The sequence below is a fragment of the Malus domestica genome, chromosome 12 (genome assembly GCF_042453785.1).
Source record: "Malus domestica chromosome 12, GDT2T_hap1".
Taxonomy (NCBI): Eukaryota; Viridiplantae; Streptophyta; class Magnoliopsida; order Rosales; family Rosaceae; genus Malus; species Malus domestica.
The window spans coordinates 28,418,850-28,439,498 of NC_091672.1; the positions used below are offsets into that span (position 1 = coordinate 28,418,850).

Genomic DNA, 20,649 nt, shown 5'->3' on the forward strand with positions numbered 1-20,649 from the left:
CAACTCTTCTGTAAACTCCTAGCTTTATGACAATGCTCTATGGGAAGCATTGGTTGTCGTGTCTAGGGTTAGCAGGGACCGGTGTTTATATACTAGCAAAAAAGTCTTAGATTCCGTCCATAAGGGAAAACTAAAACTCTCTTTTCTTGGCTCTCAAGTAAAATATCATAATCATATATTATTAAGGATTCCATCAATCCTATTTCCAATATAAGACACCTTATATAGGATTGATATCTTTAAGAGATCAAATCACAATTAACATTATTCTCCAATATTACATTCCTATTACATATAGTAGACCACTTAAAGGTTGATTTATATTGGATAAATCCAACATTCTCCCACTTGGTCTACAAAATGTAATATTCATGTTTATACTTGAGATTGGAGACTAATGTCACTTTAGTGGCCATGTAACAGTGATAACATCTCGTCCTTAATGCAGCTTCTGTCAAATGCATTTCTTAACATGGAACTAACAAGGTTGTAGAGTTGACACAACCCAGAACCTTCATAATCACACATGCTAAGATCCTCATTTACATGAAACACAAATTATGATCAAGAGATGAAACTTTAAATAAACTTTAAATTAACCAAAATGTCTTACTTTATATCATCTCAGGTCCACTTTATTGTAACTCACAAGTTACATTTTATGCTTTTTCGAAGCCTTAAATCTGCCAATGCAGATATCCTTTATCTAATGAAACCACCATAACCTGCAGGTCTGAATACATCTCCAAAACAATCATGCATCACTTTCATTAGATCAGTAATAATACAAACAATGTTTGTAGCCAACGGACACAACTGAAAATACCAAATAGGCACATGTCCAACTAAAATATCCCAAAAACTTCATAAAACAAATTAATTCAACACTTGTGAGCAAGATGAATTAATATGTTTCTGACACTGATCTATGCACCATACCAATTACTTTCATAGTGATTTCCAACACCTGCGAGCAAGATGGAAATCCTCACAACTGAGGTAGTACATAAACCATGTCATGCCATTTAATATGCAATTTGATAACAATTTGATATCTTATATATATTTTATCAGATGATTGACTAGCACACGAAAAAATGTGACTTAATGAATCCAACTGGAGATTAAAATGAATACATGGATTCTATACATACCTTATAGGTCATCTGCAACTGTAAGGCATTACTAACACGAAACTCAAACTCCCACTGATATGCAACATCGTTACTTAATTTGCAAATCAATACTTAAATCATACTTTTGAAAATATGCCTTTGGGAGTAGCCTTACTCAGTCAATGAATGCATATTACCTCAATAAAAGGTACAACTAAGCACGAAAGCATTCACCACTGTTACATAAAACTTGCATCCAACAACCATCTTATATGTATTAATAAGTCCGTATTTATGCTAAGTCTTTATGAGTCTCAAAACAATGATCAACCAAGAAATCCAAATGATTGCAAATAACAGAAAAATGTACGCATATATCAAGTATCCATTTGTGCAACTTAAATATATTATAGACATTCAAGTAACACAAATCCATGGAAGATAGAATAACGCTTTAATATATTCATGCAAATCCACTTAATGCTCAAAATTTTAGAACAACTCCCACTAAGTTATCAGAGTTTATACTTGCAAATAAGTTAATGAGTGTGAAGCCCAATTTTCGTTCACTAATTCTCCCACTTGGGCAAACACTCGTTAATATATTCTTTTAAAGATGTACCTAAAGAAAATGTCTTTATATATTAGACATAATAAAATAGACATCACAACCAACATAAAGTTGTCAAACAGAATTTCAGCAGTGAGTTACACTTACTTTAGAATTTATCATAATTAATTTACAAGCTTGATTGCTACCAAATTTATACTGATCAAAATAGACATACTAATCTTCATAAAATAGAAATACAGAGCCATTTTGGGTCAAAATAGTAGTCTAAAGTCACGTCTCAAAAAACATCACAATCTGCCAGTAAAAACTGTCTATACGAGCATGGGTTACTAGTAAATTCACCATAATTAACATACATGGCAGAAAATTACGAAAATTTGCAGAAACATATTAGACATCTATATGTTGAACATATCCAAAATTCAGGTCATTTGGTGACCATTAGATGTGTCATTCACCCGATTTAAATCAAGACACGTAATCTGCCAGAATTATCTATCATGAATTTTTGCATCTATAACAAATTCAACTGCATATCATTTCAATTTCGATGTCCAAAGGAAACTTTAGCAGTCAAATTTCATCCCCTAAACCGACATCATAATTCAAATTGAAAAGATTTACAAGCATAAGATTTAAACAATGAGTACCTTAGCAATCCTTGATTAACCTTCATGGGTCCAATACTTTGCATCAACAAGTCTCATGAAGAGACACAAAATACGTCATGATGCAACCGATTTCCATGCCTTCAACCCACAACCTTTTATGGGGCTCATTGTGGAAATATTTGTCACTAATGGCATGGAACTTTATCCCAATAAACTTCATGAAACTAAATTAATTTACACCGGTAGGCAAGAAAATTAACTAGTTTCTAGTACTAGATTTTATGTCACAAAAGTACCTTCATGAAAAACTTCAACACCTGTAGGCAAGATGAAGATTTTCACAACTTCGGTGAAATAAAACCCATACTATGCCATCTTAATTAAACTAAAAGAAGTAATCCACACCTATAGGCAAGAAGATTATCCCTTTTATTCTAATTAAGATGCAAAGTTGACCAAAGTAACTCAAAAACATAGTCCCATCATCAACTAGGCCGTTGCGTCTTGCTTAGTTGAAAAGGCATTGGTCAACTCCGCCCTGAAATAATACAAGAAGTCACATGGATTAATTAACTGTAAGTGACAAAATTATGATAACCTGATTCGAGCTTCAAGTCTTGCCAACAAATGGCACTAATTCCTTCATAACTCCCTTTGACATTAAATTAATCTCAAGAAACCTGACAGCATACTTGAAAGAGATTAATCACATATAGAACAAGTTTTATTCCACCACAAGAATGTCAAAACTTATCGTCATGGAGTCAATTACTTAATAGAAATACTTTATGTAATGTGAGAGAACAATACATTCCTTTAATTTAAAAGCTAAATCGCTCAAATGTTTTCTTAAGTCAAACGAGTTCCTTTCCTTTTATATGTTTCTTTCCGTAGTACAAAACTACTAATCATAGCATTATAATCATGCATTAGCTTTGTAAATACCAAAATTAAATAAAGAAACAATCAAAGTTATTTTCTTCCATAGAAAATATATCCAATATATGCCCTACATTAGCTTTGAAAAGTTTCTTTTCTTCTCCCCTTATGGCACATAAAATTGACTCATCAAAACATTGTTTAAATTCTTTAGGCATAGGAAAAACTAACAAACTATATACAAGTTTGAAAACTTATGTTTATCAATTTTAGTCATATGCTTTGAGTGAAAAACATACCTCATGCCTTCATTTGTTCACCACTTCTTTATAAACATATATATAATCACATGACCAACCGGAATTCTCATATAAATAGATAACATACAAATGAGAATTGTCACGTAATTACTGCAAACCTCATTCACTTGTATAATGTTCTTGTTCTTGCCACTGGATGCTTTCTGCCATTCTCAGTCAATTCACAATTTATGCATCAATTTCATAATTAACTAGTCATATACAATTGACTATACTGAGATATGAAAGCAAAATTGTAGACAAACTAATTTGATTAGTCATGCATATTCCTTACGAGTTAATATCACTATGACCATAAGCAACAAAAGTACTGCATAACTATTGCTTATCTGCCAGATTATACATATATTTGTGTGTCTTGTATGGGATCATCTCAAGCTTAAAGCAATATATAACCACCCAATCCTTGTATAAAAACACGCCATATGTCCATTTTGCTACATGTTTGCAAATTTAAAATTTAATCCATATTGATTACTTCCCGTAGCAACCAATGACATGGCAATCCAATTCAATCTATATATATGTCCCACACATTATCATAACTAAAAAAAATTTGATTTGCATGAATTTATTTTACCCATGGAAATCAAAAGTAATAAGGATTTGGGGTGTTTTTTTTTTCAAAACCTGTCTGTGAGGCATCTGAGGGGTGCTTAGTGTCCCCTTTGCGTCTATTCACCCTGGAAAACTGCGACTGGAGCTGATGAGGCCAACCAATAGGCTCATTCATGTACTACTAACAAGATATATATGCACATATGTATGATTTTGGGTATGCTTTAAAAATTCAACTTTTCCCAGACATACTAATTTCCACATATTTGGTCTATTCGTCAAGGAGCCCCCATCTAAAACTTTAACATTTGGAGCAAAAATTACTTAACGATCTGCTGCTAGTTAAAAGAAACTGTAAAACACTTGTTTAAACGAGGAGACCAAAAGGAAAGGTTATACCAGGATTTTATATGCCAATGTATATATATGAACCTCCCCATCGAACTTGCTGATGTACAGGGACCTCAAAAATTTGAGAATACATCGACAATACATAGTAAAACATTCTAGCCAAAAATATTAGCATGAAAATAGAAGTAGAAAATTTGAAATATGTCATAGTCTTTAGTCTTAGTTAATTTAATGAACTGAGTAATCAAATTTTCTTTATCGTCCTTTATCAGAACTGTTGGTGATAATAAAATTTGACTAATCAATTGATTTTTAAACTTACATGTACTTGTTTGATCAGACAATTGCTACCACTAATGCAATTGTTTCATGTCATATTAGCGTAGCAATTGTAGAGTATAATTCATATAGAATATAATTCATGGCAAACATGACACCTTTTGTAGCCAACATTTCAAAGAAATCGCAATACCCTAAATTTATAATTGCTCATTATATTTAGGGTTGACCGAATTAGTTCTGATATGACCTGATCAAACATATACATCATAAAATTGATAAAATTAGTTCTTATTCAAACATACCAATTGCCCATTCGGATATACATGCTGCCAAAATTTATAAGAATTGGATCCATATATATTCATGACATGCTTAACTAAAACATGGTATTTAATGTACCTACATGCTGGACAATAAGCAGCACATCACTTATGCATATATATCTTAATCTTATCACCAATTTGAGCTTTCAAGGATCCAATTAAATATATACACCAACCAAAGTACAATATCATAGGTCATCATGAAGAATAACTCAATGAGACAAACCGTTTTGCTTTGGTAGATGACTCTGTTTTGCTCGCTAAGTGGAGGGGACCTTCTTCAGTTTTCCAATGTAAGGTCAGAACAAATATAACATGCTCTAAAAAATTTAAGAACAACATCAGCGGCACGTGTGATTAGTAGACTTTTAATGTTTATCCAAATATCAGTTACTGATTAAGTTGTTTGCTTTTAGTCTCTAAAATCAACTTTTCTTAATAGGTTTTAATCATATAACCAAAAGCTCTGATACCAATTGTTAGCCTTATAAGGTTATACAATTAAAACACAAACGAATGAGTGACTGACCTGATTTCAATGTTAGCCTTATAAGGTTATACAATTAAAACACAAACGAATGAGTGACTGACCTGATTTCAATGGTAGTTATCTAAGATGCAGCAGCCATGCAAGCAAGACGTGATCGATAAAACTCCAATTTTTATGTTTGCCGTGACAAACGGAAACACCAACTCTTCTGTAAACTCCTAGCTTTATGACAATGCTCTATGGGAAGCATTGGTTGTCGTGTCTAGGGTTAGCAGGGACCGGTGTTTATATACTAGCAAAAAAGTCTTAGATTCCGTCCATAAGGGAAAACTAAAACTCTCATTTCTTGGCTCTCAAGTAAAATATCATAATCATATATTATTAAGGATTCCATCAATCCTATTTCCAATATAAGACACCTTATATAGGATTGATATCTTTAAGAGATCAAATCACAATTAACATTATTCTCCAATATTACATTCCTATTACATATAGTAGACCACTTAAAGGTTGATTTATATTGGATAAATCCAACATACTTCAGATATGAGACAAGATGATACTCAGATAGACTAAAGATTGAACAATCGTGCCAAAAGACATTCCTACTCCAAGGCTCTAACATCATAATAATATCAAGACCGACACAATGGTGCAGAAGAAAATCCTATCGTGCTTATGCTCTAAACATCTCCATGCATTCTCATATTTTAATTTTAAAGATATGTACTTTATTTATAAAAATTATGTTCGACACAAATTTGCATGCATGTTCACATATTTTTAACATAAGCACGATAGGAAGGCTTGCATCATGTCTCAGGTATCGGTCAGCATGGCCATCCAAGTGTCTGGACCGGGATTGGTGCTTGGTGCAGGTCAATTATATAACTTAAGCAACATTAGGTCTTCTTATAGCACTCCTTTTTTTTTCTCAAATTAGTTGTACAAATTCTCTGTTTATATCTTTACTGTTTTCTATTGTCCATGTGTGATTTGGTGATTGGTGTTTCACTTTCAAGTACCTAATCAACCATTTCTATCTTAACAAATTTTAGGCTGTCTACCAAACCAACAAATATAGACAAATGTTAGCAATCTTAGATTATGTAATGACACCCTTTGGGGAAACTCATGATGGACCACTATTATTGGGTGTGGAGAATGTAAAGAGATTAATTTAAAAGTGAGACTCGCTATGGACTCTTTGTCGCCTTATTTTTTAGCACAATATTTTATAATGTTGGCATGAAAATTAATGTTAAACTATGAGATGACAGAGAATCCATAAAGAATCATACTTTGAGAGATTCTCCTTAACATTTCTAGCCGGCGTAAAGCAATCAAATATTTTGAAACGGTTGCTTGGTGCTAGACTGTTACACAGTTTTGTAGCGCTTGCTATTAAATACTGGGACTCGTAATAACCTTAACAATTTTTTTCGTGTTAGAGCAAACAAGTCTTTAATTTATGTGGTCCGGTTCATAGATTGGAGGTTGGCAATGGAACTGACATTTCTCTCTCTCGTTTTAATTAGCATTTTAGCTAGTTGGCTTTCTTTTTTTTTTTTTTTTTTTTTTTGTTTTTGGAGAACCTCGGCGGTACGAGGGAATTTTATTGATAAGAAAAAAGAAGTTACACCTAGACAGGGGGGGACATAAACCTAACCCCTCATAGAACAAGTTGGCTTTCTTTTATGAAACTGCACTACACCAAATCCTCTTATTACGTCTTTGGTGTTGATGGTGCAACAATAGCACTTTTTATGAGACGATTTGATGTTGGTGGTGGTAGCCAACGTCAATGGTATTTGCCTCCAACTGTTATGTTAGAGATAAAACTATTGTAGCCACGATTTTTAATTATTCCTTGCCCATTAAGAGCTATACAGGTATAACCGTTGAATTGTTCAAAGAACGAATAACCATCCCCAAAACCACTTACTTATCTATCTGTAAAGCATCAATTATCTATCCCAATGGTCTCCCATTTCTTTTAAAAAGACCTATGTGCTACTTGCCCTGCATGTGAAGGTGTTTTTAGACGTAATCAACTTAATCCACCTGTATCATTTTCTATTTCTGGTGGTTTACTTTTAAGACCTAATCATTTTGCGTTGTTTATAAAATTATAATCAAGCAATTTTAACCAATTTTTTTAGCAGACGTGAACATATTCATATTGGTTATAAAGTGAACAGATTTATCAAGCACAGTCTCCTTACTACACTAAACATTGGTCATTTATAGCGGATATATCAATGGAAAACTAATGAAAAGGGCTTGAAAACTTTGAGTTTTAATGATAAGGACAAAATAAAGGGTAAAGTGAATAGTACCAAGATTGACTTTTTAGTGTAAAAATGTGGTTTTTCGTTAAAGTGAACAGTACCAGGTGCTTTTCGTTAAAGTTCCCAAACAAAATATGATCCTCCATGAGTTGCAAAGAAAACACGGCCTTTTTTGTCAGCATGATAGACTCATGAGTTGCAAACAAAGTGGACACCATTAGGCCTCTATCTATACATACATACATTCTTAAAATATATTACAGAGTGAGACGATAAAATCGTGTGTTAATAGTTGTGTAAGAAAAATGGTGTCACTGATATTTGTACATATTAATACAAGATAGTGGTCCAATACTTTAGAAAAAGACTTGGACAGTTTTACCAGGTCAGCCTTTGGCCTCATGTGATGGTCGTTGTTTACAGTTCACCTACTTAATCTATCCAATAAATGTTAATTTTTCCTTTGACAAAAAAAAAATGTTAATTTTTCTTTTTCTGGGGTTGACTCAGTGATGACTTAAACATCCGGTCTTTTTGTATTGTCAAGAATTTTACGAGTCCGTGGAACGCGCAACTTATCTCCGCTTTAAACTTTTATATATTTAAGATAATCATCATTTTGACAATCATGATTGTCTTAAATACATGTATTCACATGAATTATATTTAATCGGATGATGATCGTGTTAAATACATGCAAGTATTGTAGTTTGAATATATTTGACGCTTTGGCATCTTGACCATACGTTTGAAATTTTGTTTTTTTTTTTGTTAGATACAAGTGATATTAAGAAGGTGAACATTCAAACATATAATTTAATATGCAAGGAGGAACGCTCTATACCGCTTTAAGTGATATTGAGATAGGGGCATTGCTTCAGAGAGCTGGCTTCAAGGTCGACATTTGTACACTGATCACTCTCCGGTGAAATTCAAGGATGGAGGAAGACAAGGCGAAGACAAGCGGAATTGATGACCATCTTATAGAGTAGTACCAGGGAAGTAGTTGATCATTATTTGCAGAGAAATTACATGAATAATTTTGGTTTTATTCTGACAAAAAAAATTATATACTTATATATAGCAAGCCAAGAATAAGATACGAAGTAGAGAAGCATTAGATTGAGACACTGTTGGGAATTCCCTTGCCAGTAAGTCCGGGATCACTCGAAGGATAGAGCAGTGTATATGGCATCTTGGCCGGTCCAGTACGGTTCTTCAATCTCTTATCCTTGTTCTTTCTCTTTATGCATTCCTCAATTTCTTTCAGCTTGTTTCTGAAATTCTTAGAAGCTTGCAATATGTCTGCGTCCGTTGTCCATTCTGCGGTGTCTCTATGCCCCAAATAAACCTCATCAACCGTATGCCTTGATAAGATTTCGATTGTGGCCATGCCAAGAAGGGTCTGCAGCTCCGGTGTGAATGTTTTCAAAAATGCCTTCTCGGGGTTTGTCTTGAGCTCCTCGTATTCAGGAGTGCCTTCTTCAGGCATGAATCGCCTGCTTGTGCTTGGTCGGTTTGGGAGGTATCCACCATAAGGGTACTGCCCAAAATTGATTGCTGCATGATAGGCTGAAGCAATCCATATGATAATGGTGCACGATTCTATCAGCTCTTCACGAGTTTGCATTTTTGGCCACCAGGGCTCATCTTTCTTGTCACCGTGACCTTCCTCGCGGAGTTCCTTCCACCAGGACTGGAGTTCCGAGTCCTTTTGGACAGTCTCGTCGGTTTTATAGTAGAAGGAGCAGTAGTCTTTAACCCATGTTTTAATTGCAAACCATATCTCAAGCCCGTCTGCAGCATATGGATAGTCCTCTATCAGCAAGCGCACGCCGTGCGAGGAGCTTGAATCTTCAACTGCCATTCCTCTGAACAAAGCAAAGGATAGATGCTTAATTAATTACCTTAAACGCTATCATCTTTTTTTCTAAATGCACATATGATTAATGTTACTGTCATAAGATTTACCTTTTGGTCAGATCTACGGGGAGCGCTTGTTCAGGAAAAACCCAATTCTTATACATTGCAGACGACCATTCCATTGAAAACTTTGCAGGAAAGACTGTCGTCTCTAGTATTCCAGAAGCGTTAATGAGAACCTGTCTAGCGAGTGCATTTACATTCATATTGTCACGAAAGTGAGGATGCAGGAGTTTATGAACCGGATGAAGCACGCTCAACTGCCTATTTGTTGCTATAATAAATGGCTCCATCACTGCATGAGTTCTCAACCTGCAACAAAACAAGAACACATAAAAGATTCATTTGAAAATAAAAATGCAATGAACTTATTTGGCAGGCTTTTTTCGAGTGTAATACCAGTGACTGATGAGCTGATGGTAACCAGTGTCATTCACAGCCACGTAAGCTTTAGCAAGTTGCCAAATGGAACTCTCAACACCTTGGCTAGAGGGGGTATAGACTTTGCCGGTGCAACCAAATTGATCCCCGTTGGGATGCGGCAAGCTTAATTCAATAGCTAATGGCTTCAAAGTCCCGTCATCTTGTAAGAAGAGGAGTGTCCTGCTTGCATATGTTTTCGTTGAAGTTGTGTTTATGCGCCTCAGGTACGGCATTATTGAATCATGGTGGTCTAATATGAATAACTTATTGTTATCGATTGCCTGTTGCAGAAAGTAATTTTCAGTAATTATTTTGAATATGAATATAACGAGAATAAAGGGTTGCAAACTTACAAAGCAACCTCAGGACTACCTGGTTCAAACTTCAAACTCAATTTCGAAAGAAACTAGTCAATAGTATTACCTCGTCTATGCTGAGTCCTTTTAAGTTATGAGCTATGTTTTCTTTGGTTATTAGACTAGTCTGATCCCCATATGCTTTTCGATCTAGCTTGCTAGCAGGCGGAAACTCCTGCGGTTTATTCAAAAATAATAACTATCAGGGATGAAAAGTCGAAGTTATTATGATTCAAATGTAAAATCTCTAGTGTCTCATATTTTCTTCAAAACAAAAGAAGACAATAGCTTACTTTGAGAAGACGAATTGCAACAGGATTTATTCCTGCCAGCATTTCTCTTGCAAATTCTTCATCAGTTCTCCATGCTGATTTATCCTCTAATATAAATCATTCAAAAGACCATTCAGGTAAAAGAAAGAAGTAAATGAAGATACGTTGAAAGTAATTTCTTATACCTCTGATCACTTGAGGCACAGGGAACTTCAGGAAATTTTCACCATCAAGTCGAAAAAGTTCCTTGATTGTCTCTAAAGGGATGTTATCCCTAACGGATTTCAGTAAACCCTCGGGCAACCGTATTCCTCCTTCGTAGAGTTTAAGTACATCATTCAAGCTTCCGAACTCGTTTTGTGAGGCAACTAGAGTTGCTAGCTCATCAGGCTTAACGATCTGAGATATCGATTTCAGGGCATAAGCAATTGCGTCTGACGTCTTTAAGTGGCCAAATTTTTCGTCTCTTGGAACGTACACAAATATGTTCACGGGAAGCATCATGGGGCTCGCTATTAAGATTAAAGCAAATTAGTCATAATCACACAATACATCTTTTCATGTGAGCAGTGACTGAGAAATAGGGAAGATTGACTGACCTTTTTCAGTTGCTTGTCTTCCGATTTTTACTCTGCGAGGATAAGGAAAATCACTAGACCCTCCGAGAGTTGGACGCTCATATTCTAGACCCTTATATGGTTTTCCCAAATCATCGTAGTAAGCATAGCCATAAACTCTGTCCCACTCCTGAAGCTCTCTTTTTTCATCGTCGTCGTCTCCTCTCAAGTTCTTGAGCTCTTCTTCTCTGAATTTCTGTAATGGCACCGGCGTATCACTTGAAATATACGTCTGCACAAATTTATATATTTCGTAAACCTTACTCGTGGCTTTACCGAAGACTATTGAGCATAACATAACAGTCCATCAGCTAAAACATAAAATTCAATTGGAAGTTAAGAACTTCATGAATCCTATATATTGTTACCTTGTTAGCGAAGAAAACGCGGTCTTTTTTGTACTTTTCAGTAGGGTACACCCATGAGTTGCAAACAAAGTGGACTCGACCTTCACCAGGAACATCTTCGAGTGTGAGAGACTTCAAGTAGAACTCATTGTGATGCTCATTTCGGATTATGAATGCTCCCGGGACTCCAATCTCCTCGTCCCAATCGAAAGTAACATCAAATGCAGTCTCCTCTGCTGTTAAAGGAGTGATTTTGGTAATCCAATCTTCCAAATATGCCGGCTTTCCAACTTTTCCTTGCCACCCATTTTCTACACATATCAAAACAAAACCGAGAATTGAGATGTTCTGTTTTCTGTTTTTGGATTCTGACATTAAGATCTTAAACAACATATTTTTTAACTGATTATTTACTTCTTTACCGAAACAGTGCAACAAAAAATATTGAAGCTTAAAAGCCGTTGTTTTCCTGAACACGCAAAATCGGATCGATTCGGACGATGTGTGGGAGTAGGCTACAGATTTAGGGTTCGAAACCTCCTTTGTACTAAAACTCACATATTTTGTGGACGAGATAATTGGAGCAATTGGTCATTCAACTTTAGTTCAATTGGAGTTTTAATCTCTCAACTAAAAATTTGTGAGTATTGGTCTCTGAACTTGTTATAATATGGAGAAATAATCATTTTGGCTAACACCGTTAGAACATTCATCCATTTATGCTCCTTTAAACCTTTTATTTTTGATGAAGTTCTAATGGAGTTAGCGAAAATGGCCGGTGCTCATATTATAACAAGTTCAAGGACCATTACTCCGTGAACTTGAAAAGAAGTAAATTGGTAAAAAATTCTTACCAGGGTCACAATTAACAGAACTGATGAGCTGCAGTAAAACTCTTTTACCCCGCAGCTCATCGAAACGATCATGAACTGAAGCTTTGAGGTCGTTGAGCTCCAAAACGTTCTTCTTCATCAACACCACTGTACCTCTGAGTTTCTTCTCCCCAGTTTTCGGGCGATGATCAACGTTGATGGTCTGGGATGGCTTTGCAGTTGATGAAACCACAGTCAAAGGCTGAGATCGTGCCACATCAGTCACGCACAAGAAACCAGCTGGGAATACTTTCATGGGATCAGTCGTTTGAAGCAACCCTGGTCTGCCATTGACCGACGTGGAACGATCTGGATTGTTGGTTGTTGCTGCTGCAACAACAACTGAGCTAAGAGGACTGAGTTGCTTGAGAAGAACCTGAAGCATATTTGTCTGCTTCAAGATATGAAAAAGTTGGAAGTAATTAGAAAAAGTGTTTGAACTGAAGATCTCACTACACCAACAAGCGTGAAGAATGTGAAGGAAGGGTTGGTGGTATTTATAGGAACTGGTAGCTCACTGTTCAATGATTATAGAATAATCCTCCAATTTTTTTAATGGGTCATTCAGTCTTGTAAAATTGGAGAGGTTTTCATGTCCATAACATAGGATGATATATGACGTGTCATTATACAAATGGTAAGATATTTATGTTGAAAAACTAAAAATTTGAAAAATAAAATTTTCATCTACTTATATAATAACATGCGGTGTACCACCTTTGTTCCGGGCACAATGAAAATTTTCTGGTTGAATTGGAGAGATTTTTTAGTGTATCAAAAAACACGGCCCAGTCTACAAAACGTGTAAGATCCCACATTGCCCAGGAATGAGGATCATGTAAGCCTTATATGTATATTCTCATCTCTACCTAGCACGAGACCTTTTGGGAGTTCACCGGCTTTGGATTTCATAGGAACTCTGAAGTTAAGCGAGTTCGCGCAAGAGCAATCCCAGAATGAGTGACCCACTAGGAAGTTCTTGAGTTCCCAGAAACAAAACCGTAAGGGCCCAGGATGTGGTGAGAACAATATCGTGCTACGGTGAAGTTGAGTCTGGGATGTGATGAGAACCCGGGCCGGGATGTGAGACCCACTGGGAAGTTCTTGAGTTCCCAGAAACAAAACCGTGAGGGCCCGGAATGTGGTGAGAACAATATCGTGCTATGGTGAAGTTGAGTCTGGGATGTGATGAGAACTCGGGTCGGGATGTGATAAAACGTCATTATACAAGTGGTCAAACCACTTGTACTATTACCCTTATCTCCAATTATGTTATAACTCTTGGTGTATCCGGCTGTATTTATGATACATTGAAAAATTTCTCGTTAAGTTGAGACTAACTTCCATGCACGGCTATACTAATATTGTAGCGTTTTTTGGCAATAATACAATTATATGCGAAAAAATACACGTATCATTGTAAATTGATATGAATCATCACGGAACGATGTATATTTGTTATAACAGTCTTTCTCATTTGAATGAATGAGTACTAGAAATCTAGATTTTTCATGTTTTGGTCTTTAAACGGGAGAAAGTGGAAAGTCTTTAAACTTCACCAACTTATTCGGTGTTTTTCTATTTCTAGGGTTGATTTAATGTTTTAGTCCTTTTTAAGGTAGCTTCAACCCTCCCTATCAAGGTAAAATTTTCGGTCGAACTGCTTGATTACGTTAATGATTATATTAATTTTACAAAATAATAGAATCTCTTGTAACTTGATCTCGTTAAGTGTAAAGATTATAATTCCACGTCAAAAAATGAGCCAATTAATTTTGAGTTATATGCTCAGATTCTAATACGTAATCGCGTTAGTTCTATTCCGTAAGAGAATTGCCTTAAGCGATAGCCCTAGAAACTCTTGTTTACCACACCAACAAATATAGATAGATTTCAACAAGGGGTGTGATATCTACACACCCCTGTTTACTTCTCACACACCTTTTTAAATTTTCGGTCGTCGGATTTGATAAATTGAAGAAGATCAACGGCAAGAAATTAACAAGGGTATGTGAGAAGTAAAAAAAAAATATGCGGATAGCACACCCTTTTCAACAATAGTTAGGTTCTCTAGAAAATAGGCAATTACAGGTCGTCTTCTTTTTCACGTTATTTTTTCAATACTTTGTAGAAAGTTACTTGCATAAGTTAAAAGCCTAAAATACACCATTTAGTTGCACCACAAATTCACAAGTCGGTGACAGTATATAATTCAAAGTTTCCAACATGGTATATTTGGAAATAAATCTGAGTACACGTTTAAGTAAGTCCATAGAGATTTACAATATACAAAATATATACTAGTCAAGCGACTAACAATACAAATAAACCTAAACTACATAAATTTACAAAATCTAGTCCAATAGAATCCTAACCGGATTCTTCTACACTAACAAAATCATCGAAGTTTTGTAATATTCGGTGACAATATGATTGATATTTCTGTCGCATCAAATAACAATTTGTACACTTAATCAATTTAAAAAATTCTTAAGTAGAGACTTCTATAACGCGTTAGCTACTCATCAAATACATACGTAATGACAACCATGCATTCAGATTCCACGAGACCAGTTTTAATAGAGTCAATGAAGAAACCCAACAAAGTATATTTGTCATCAATGTGAGGTCTTTGAATTCACCAACTTAAAAGACCCACTCTTGCATTTTGGTGATAGTATCATAATAGTCTGAACTTTCAATGATAAATGATGATGGTGATATAACTCTTAATGTTTACAGATGCGTGTCAAATGTTTACAGCTCTATCACCTCACATATAGAAAAATTTCTAGAGTTTAACAGTCACACTTTCGAACGCGTAAGCATCGTTACTAACTCAAGGATTATAATATAAATATAATACATAATTAAAATTTCATGACGGCCACACAAAATTTCGGATAAATCTAATCAACCTAATCATGCTGTATCCACATAAATTCATTTTTGTTCTTTATTTCGTTGTCAGAGAGTCAGACTCGGACTCAACATTATGGATTCATATTGTGTCCTGTTTAAAGGGTGTAATTGTCACCCACCAACCATAAAATATTTTCTATAAAAAATCTAATATTGATAAAATAAAAATTCAACCAAGCTGTCATATTTTAAAAAGAATTTTCACGGGGTTTGAAATCTTATTTGGGTTTTCTTTATTCATTTGAAGAATCCAATGTCTTTGTGAGTAATGCAGGAGAAAATACTGGGAATATTAAATTTGTAGATTATTTTTTATATTACGTGTAGGATTGATAGTTAGGCTCATTTTTTAATGACTTAAATAAGGAGTTCAACTATCAATCATCAAATCATGTAGTTTACGAAAGATGATTTAAAATTTTGATCTCTGTAGCATCACCCAATACATGCCTGCCCCACAACTATATTGTAACACCCGCCCCCTAATTATAAAGATTTATGTTTGTAATTACCCCTAAATGTTTTAAATATATCTATTTCATCCTTTTTGTCTACCAAATCAGGATCCAAAGCATTGGATCCTTTTTCCTTCTAAATCTGCCACGTGGCAGCCCCCCCAAACAATTTCTCTTTCTTCTCTCTTTTCCCCCGTGAACTCCCTTCTTTCTTCTTCTTTTCTGTTTTTCTTTTCTTTCTTCATGTCTCTCCCTCTCGGCTCTCTCTCATCTCTCACTTCTCTCCCTCTTCTCTGCACCGTGCACACACGCACGCACCCATCTCCCCGCGCGAGGAAGCCCATCACCCTTCATCATCTCGTCCTGCTCTCTCTCCCTCTCGTTTCTGTGAACTCGGCGAAAAACCCGGAAAGGAACTCCGGCGGATTTTTGTATTTTCCGGTTAGGTAAGCCCCTAATTCTCTCTTTTCGTCCTTGATTCTTGCGAGATTGAGGTTTAATTGGAGTTAATTCGTGATTTTTGGAGGTTATGGGACGAAATCGAAGCCGGGTGTAAGCACACCCAACTCCGGCAACCTCGGGGGTTTTTCCGGCCATCTCCGGCCATTCCACGACGAAAGGAAGGTATAGAAATACTCCCCTCGTCTTGCTCTTCGTTTTGGTACCTAGATCGAAGTCTAGGGTTGTGTGTGGAAGTCGGCCGGAGCTGTGAAGCTCCGGTGGTGGTGCTCCGGTGAGGCCAGGCCTCCCAGGCCGGTTCCTGTAGCAAGAGGGCCTTAGGCCCGTGTGGTGAGGCCAGCCCAATCCAACCCATTTCCTTTTATTTGTTTTCATTTAATTATTTTGTTAAGACCAAAGGCCCTCGGGCCGTTTATGTTTAGGGTCTGTGGCCCATGACCCAACCCAAAAACCTTTTAAGGTTTTTGTTTATTTTATTTTCTGTTTTAGGAATTTAGGGCCCTTTGGGCCATTTTCTGTTAAGGGGCTGAAAGCCCTTTTCCTCAAAACCCTTTTCAGCCCTTTTCAGCCCAACCCAATTCAAAGCCCAATTGACTTTGACCTCTGACCAGTTGACTGTTGACCTGGTCAACGGTCAACGGTCAGAGTTGACTTTGACTTTGATCGGTCAACGATCAACGTTGACTTTTTGAGTTGACTTTTTGGGGTTTCGTCCAAGACCTCTCCTAGGCTAAATTCGACGTTCCGAATCCGTTTCCAACGTCCGTTTTCCCAAATTCAATTGCTATTATATAGTTTTATTAATTGTACCCTTTATGTGCTTAGGGGCAATATTTGTGACGTTTCCATGATTGCTAGTTTGCGTGGCTCTTCGGCGGCTAAGTATTTGTGAGTGGACCCCTTCAAAAGCATGTTTTAACAATAGAAATGCACACATGAAAATCATGATTTAATACTTATGTTTTATGAAATACTTTATGAGATAGTATGCTTACTGAGGCTAGATTGAATTATTACTATTTTTCCTATAACCCATGTTCTTATAGAATATCCGATGGATGACGATATGATATTTAGAACATATTTAGAACACCTCTTTGTAGTATAGATGATGGATGACTTTATACTACGAAGTTGTTTTTCAGTATATATATGTTCAATGGTTTCGTACTTACCTAGTGGTCATTTCCGCTACGGGACGTAGGGATAGATTCCGGTCCGTCCCGGGCGACGGTTTGGTGTTGGCATAGGGCCTGGAGTGTGTTTCCTCTGGCTATTTAGCACAGGGACGGGGAGCCGGCATGGGGCCTGTAGTGTATATTCCTCTGACTGTCCGCTCAGAGACGGGGAGCTGGCATGGGGCCTGCAGGTTATCGGACAATTCACTAGTGATTATTATATATATGAGTTATGATTTGAGACATTGCACGACATGCTAGGTTTCGGAAAACCTATGTTTAACATTATATATGTGTTTTCATAAAACCTGGGGGTTAGTACGTTGATAACTGTTTTATTATATATATATATCAACTTGGTCCACTCATGTTTGTTTTGCGCCCCCTTCAGGACTTAGAATCGAGGCGTACAATCCCGACATCCAGACACTTCCGCATCGGTATCTTCGAGTCCTCTAGGTGTAGGACCCCGTTCTGTGTTCATTCAATTTGTTTATGTTAATTCTTCTAATATTCTCGATTAGATGTGTGCTCTGAACACGTTCCTTAAATGCATATTCTTTATTCTTTTATATTTATAAACCTTATTTATTCCTTATTCTCAGCATTTGCTTTCAATTAATGGCTGTCGTCACCCTTGGGTGTCGGCCAGCACGTGCCTATCTTGGTATTCGAGGAATATCGGGATCGGGGCGTGTCATATATATAATCAGTAAATTAGATGAGCCACTGACGAGGTTTGGACACACGCCGTCACGCAATGACTCAACACATTTCCACTACTATGGTAAAAGGCCACTTGCTTAGGCTTTTTTTTTATTGTTTTTTTTATAGAGAAAATTGTAGAGATAATCCCTCAACTTTAACTCAATTGGCGCAATGGTCCCTCAACTAAATATTCGTGACTACTGATCCCTTAGCTCATCAAAACGTGCAACTTTTGTTCTTTTCGTCAACTCTATCAGAATTTCGTCAAAATGAGTCATGTTGGGAGGACCATTACTATAATTAGATCAAGGTTGAGGGACCATAACTCTAATTGGGTTAAAATTGAGGGATAACTTCTCCAATTGGGTTAAAGTTAATAGACTATTGCTACAAAAAAAAAATTCTTTTGGTTTTCATATTTGCCCCTTGATTGAATCTCACATGCGTGGCACGTGACTCATTTTAATGGAAGTTCTAACAAAGTTGACGAAAATAATCATAGTTGCACATTTTGATGAGTTAATGGACTAATAATCATAGATTTTTAGTTGGGGGATTGTTACTCCAATTGAGTTAAAGTTGAGGACTATTGCTACAATTTTTTTTTTATAGCAACAACGTCAATCTAACTCCAACATTACTATTATAGAAAGTGATTATGAGATGAATTTATTAATAAATAAAAAATACAATAAGTCAAGGCGGACTTGAAATCAAACCCTCACCGTTTAAGAATTCATCAAAACCAAGTCAAAACCACTTTTGATAAAACCTATCACATAATTAGCTATGTTCTTCTTCTGCATTTAAAATATAAATATATACAGATTTTAAGTGATCAAATGTCAATGGGAATGGTAGACAGACAGTTTACATGCAATAGGTATGAACTTATGAATAAATAATGCAAAAGCCATAGCAAATTGTGTTCCCATTTGTATCAACATCTATGAAGTTGAAGAACATTTATAACTTGTCTGAAACAAATTAATTTACTGATTATATTAAATTTAAATAATGAAAGTCATATCCACCTACCTCAGCTTTCACAATATAAGTTTATAGTCAAGCCACTGTTTGAAATGGTATCAGGCATGGTGTTTTAGTTGGTATTCTTCGATAGAAGTTGAAGTTTTTTTTTCTTAGAAAACAGAGTTTTTTCTTTTCAAGAGAGAGAGAGAGGAAGAGCAAGAGTCAGTATCTTTTTCATATCAGAAACCATAAAGATTACAAGGACTAAATTACTCACCACTGGTCAAAAAACTGATCCTACACACTAGGGACCTAGAAACCTTCTCCAGCCATTAATGGTCATTGGAGGATATCATCCATCCACTTGGAAGAAGATGGGAATGCAAGGTACAATTAAAAAAGATAAGAACACCAGCTGTACGCATTCTAAAAACAGAAAATGGAACTAGCCGTTGCACATTTGAACCTAACGGCTACTTGCTAAACATAGCAAGTTCTTCATCTTTTCGATTTCAGCATTCTCTTCACTTCTTTCTGCAGGATTGTCATCTGCAGTTTGATATTAAGCTAGTATGCAGCTTAAATCTCAACAGCCTCTCCTAAGCTGCTTACTGGCTTAACTCCAAGTCTTAATCTCAACTGATTAAATCTATCTTTTGGCAAAGCTTTTGTGAATATATCTGCAAGTTGTTCTTCACTTCTGCAGAACTGCAACTCGATCACCCCTTCTTGCAGAGCTTCCCTTATGAAATGATACCGCCTGTTTATGTGTCTAGTTCTCTGATGAAATACAGGATTTTTGACCATAGAAATTGCTGACATATTATCACAAAATAAAGGTGTTGCCTCAGTTTGCATTTCCCCAAAATCATCAAGAACGAATCTCAACCAAATTGACTGTGCAGTTGCCTCAGCTGCTGAAACATACTCAGCTTCAGCGGTTGACAATGCAACTGTGTTTTGTTTCACAGAAGCCCAAGAAAATGCTCCACTGCCAAAGCTGAATGCATAACCTGAGGTGCTTCTGCTATCATCTTCACTGCCTGCCCAATCTGCATCACAGAATCCAATGAGGATTGCAGAATTATCTTTCACATACTCAATGCCATAGTTTAGGGTCCCTTGCACATATCTCAGTACTCTTCTTGCAACTCCCAAATGCTTCTTAGTCGGACCATTCATAAACCTTGATAACAAACTTGCAGCATACATTAGATCAGGTCTTGTTGCTGTTAAATACAATAGACTTCCCACTATTTTCCTGTAAAGTCCTTCATCGGCTAATTCACTCCCATCCACTTTCTTTAGCTTTTCACCAGTGGGCAAAGGGATAGAAACTGGTTTGCAA

General features: G+C 36.1%; 1 protein-coding gene and 1 long non-coding RNA gene across 2 annotated transcripts; one reads left to right on the forward strand and one right to left on the reverse strand.

The window, feature by feature from the left end:
- Positions 1-8,914: 8,914 nt before the first annotated feature.
- Positions 8,915-12,863, reverse strand: LOC103450936 (probable linoleate 9S-lipoxygenase 5). The gene is made up of 9 exons (NM_001293886.1): positions 12,590-12,863; positions 11,757-12,046; positions 11,371-11,620; positions 10,957-11,283; positions 10,793-10,878; positions 10,567-10,674; positions 10,120-10,424; positions 9,769-10,032; positions 8,915-9,668 (listed from the first exon to the last, which is right to left on the reverse strand). The coding sequence occupies exons 1-9, from the start codon at positions 12,861-12,863 to the stop codon at positions 8,915-8,917; spliced, it is 2,658 nt and encodes an 885-aa protein (NP_001280815.1).
- A 3,318-nt stretch (positions 12,864-16,181) lies between these two features.
- Positions 16,182-18,219, forward strand: LOC139189746 (uncharacterized). Its single transcript, XR_011573616.1, has 4 exons — positions 16,182-16,430; positions 16,511-16,608; positions 17,269-17,331; positions 18,013-18,219. It is a non-coding gene; the product is annotated as an uncharacterized lncRNA (long non-coding RNA).
- Positions 18,220-20,649: the final 2,430 nt, after the last annotated feature.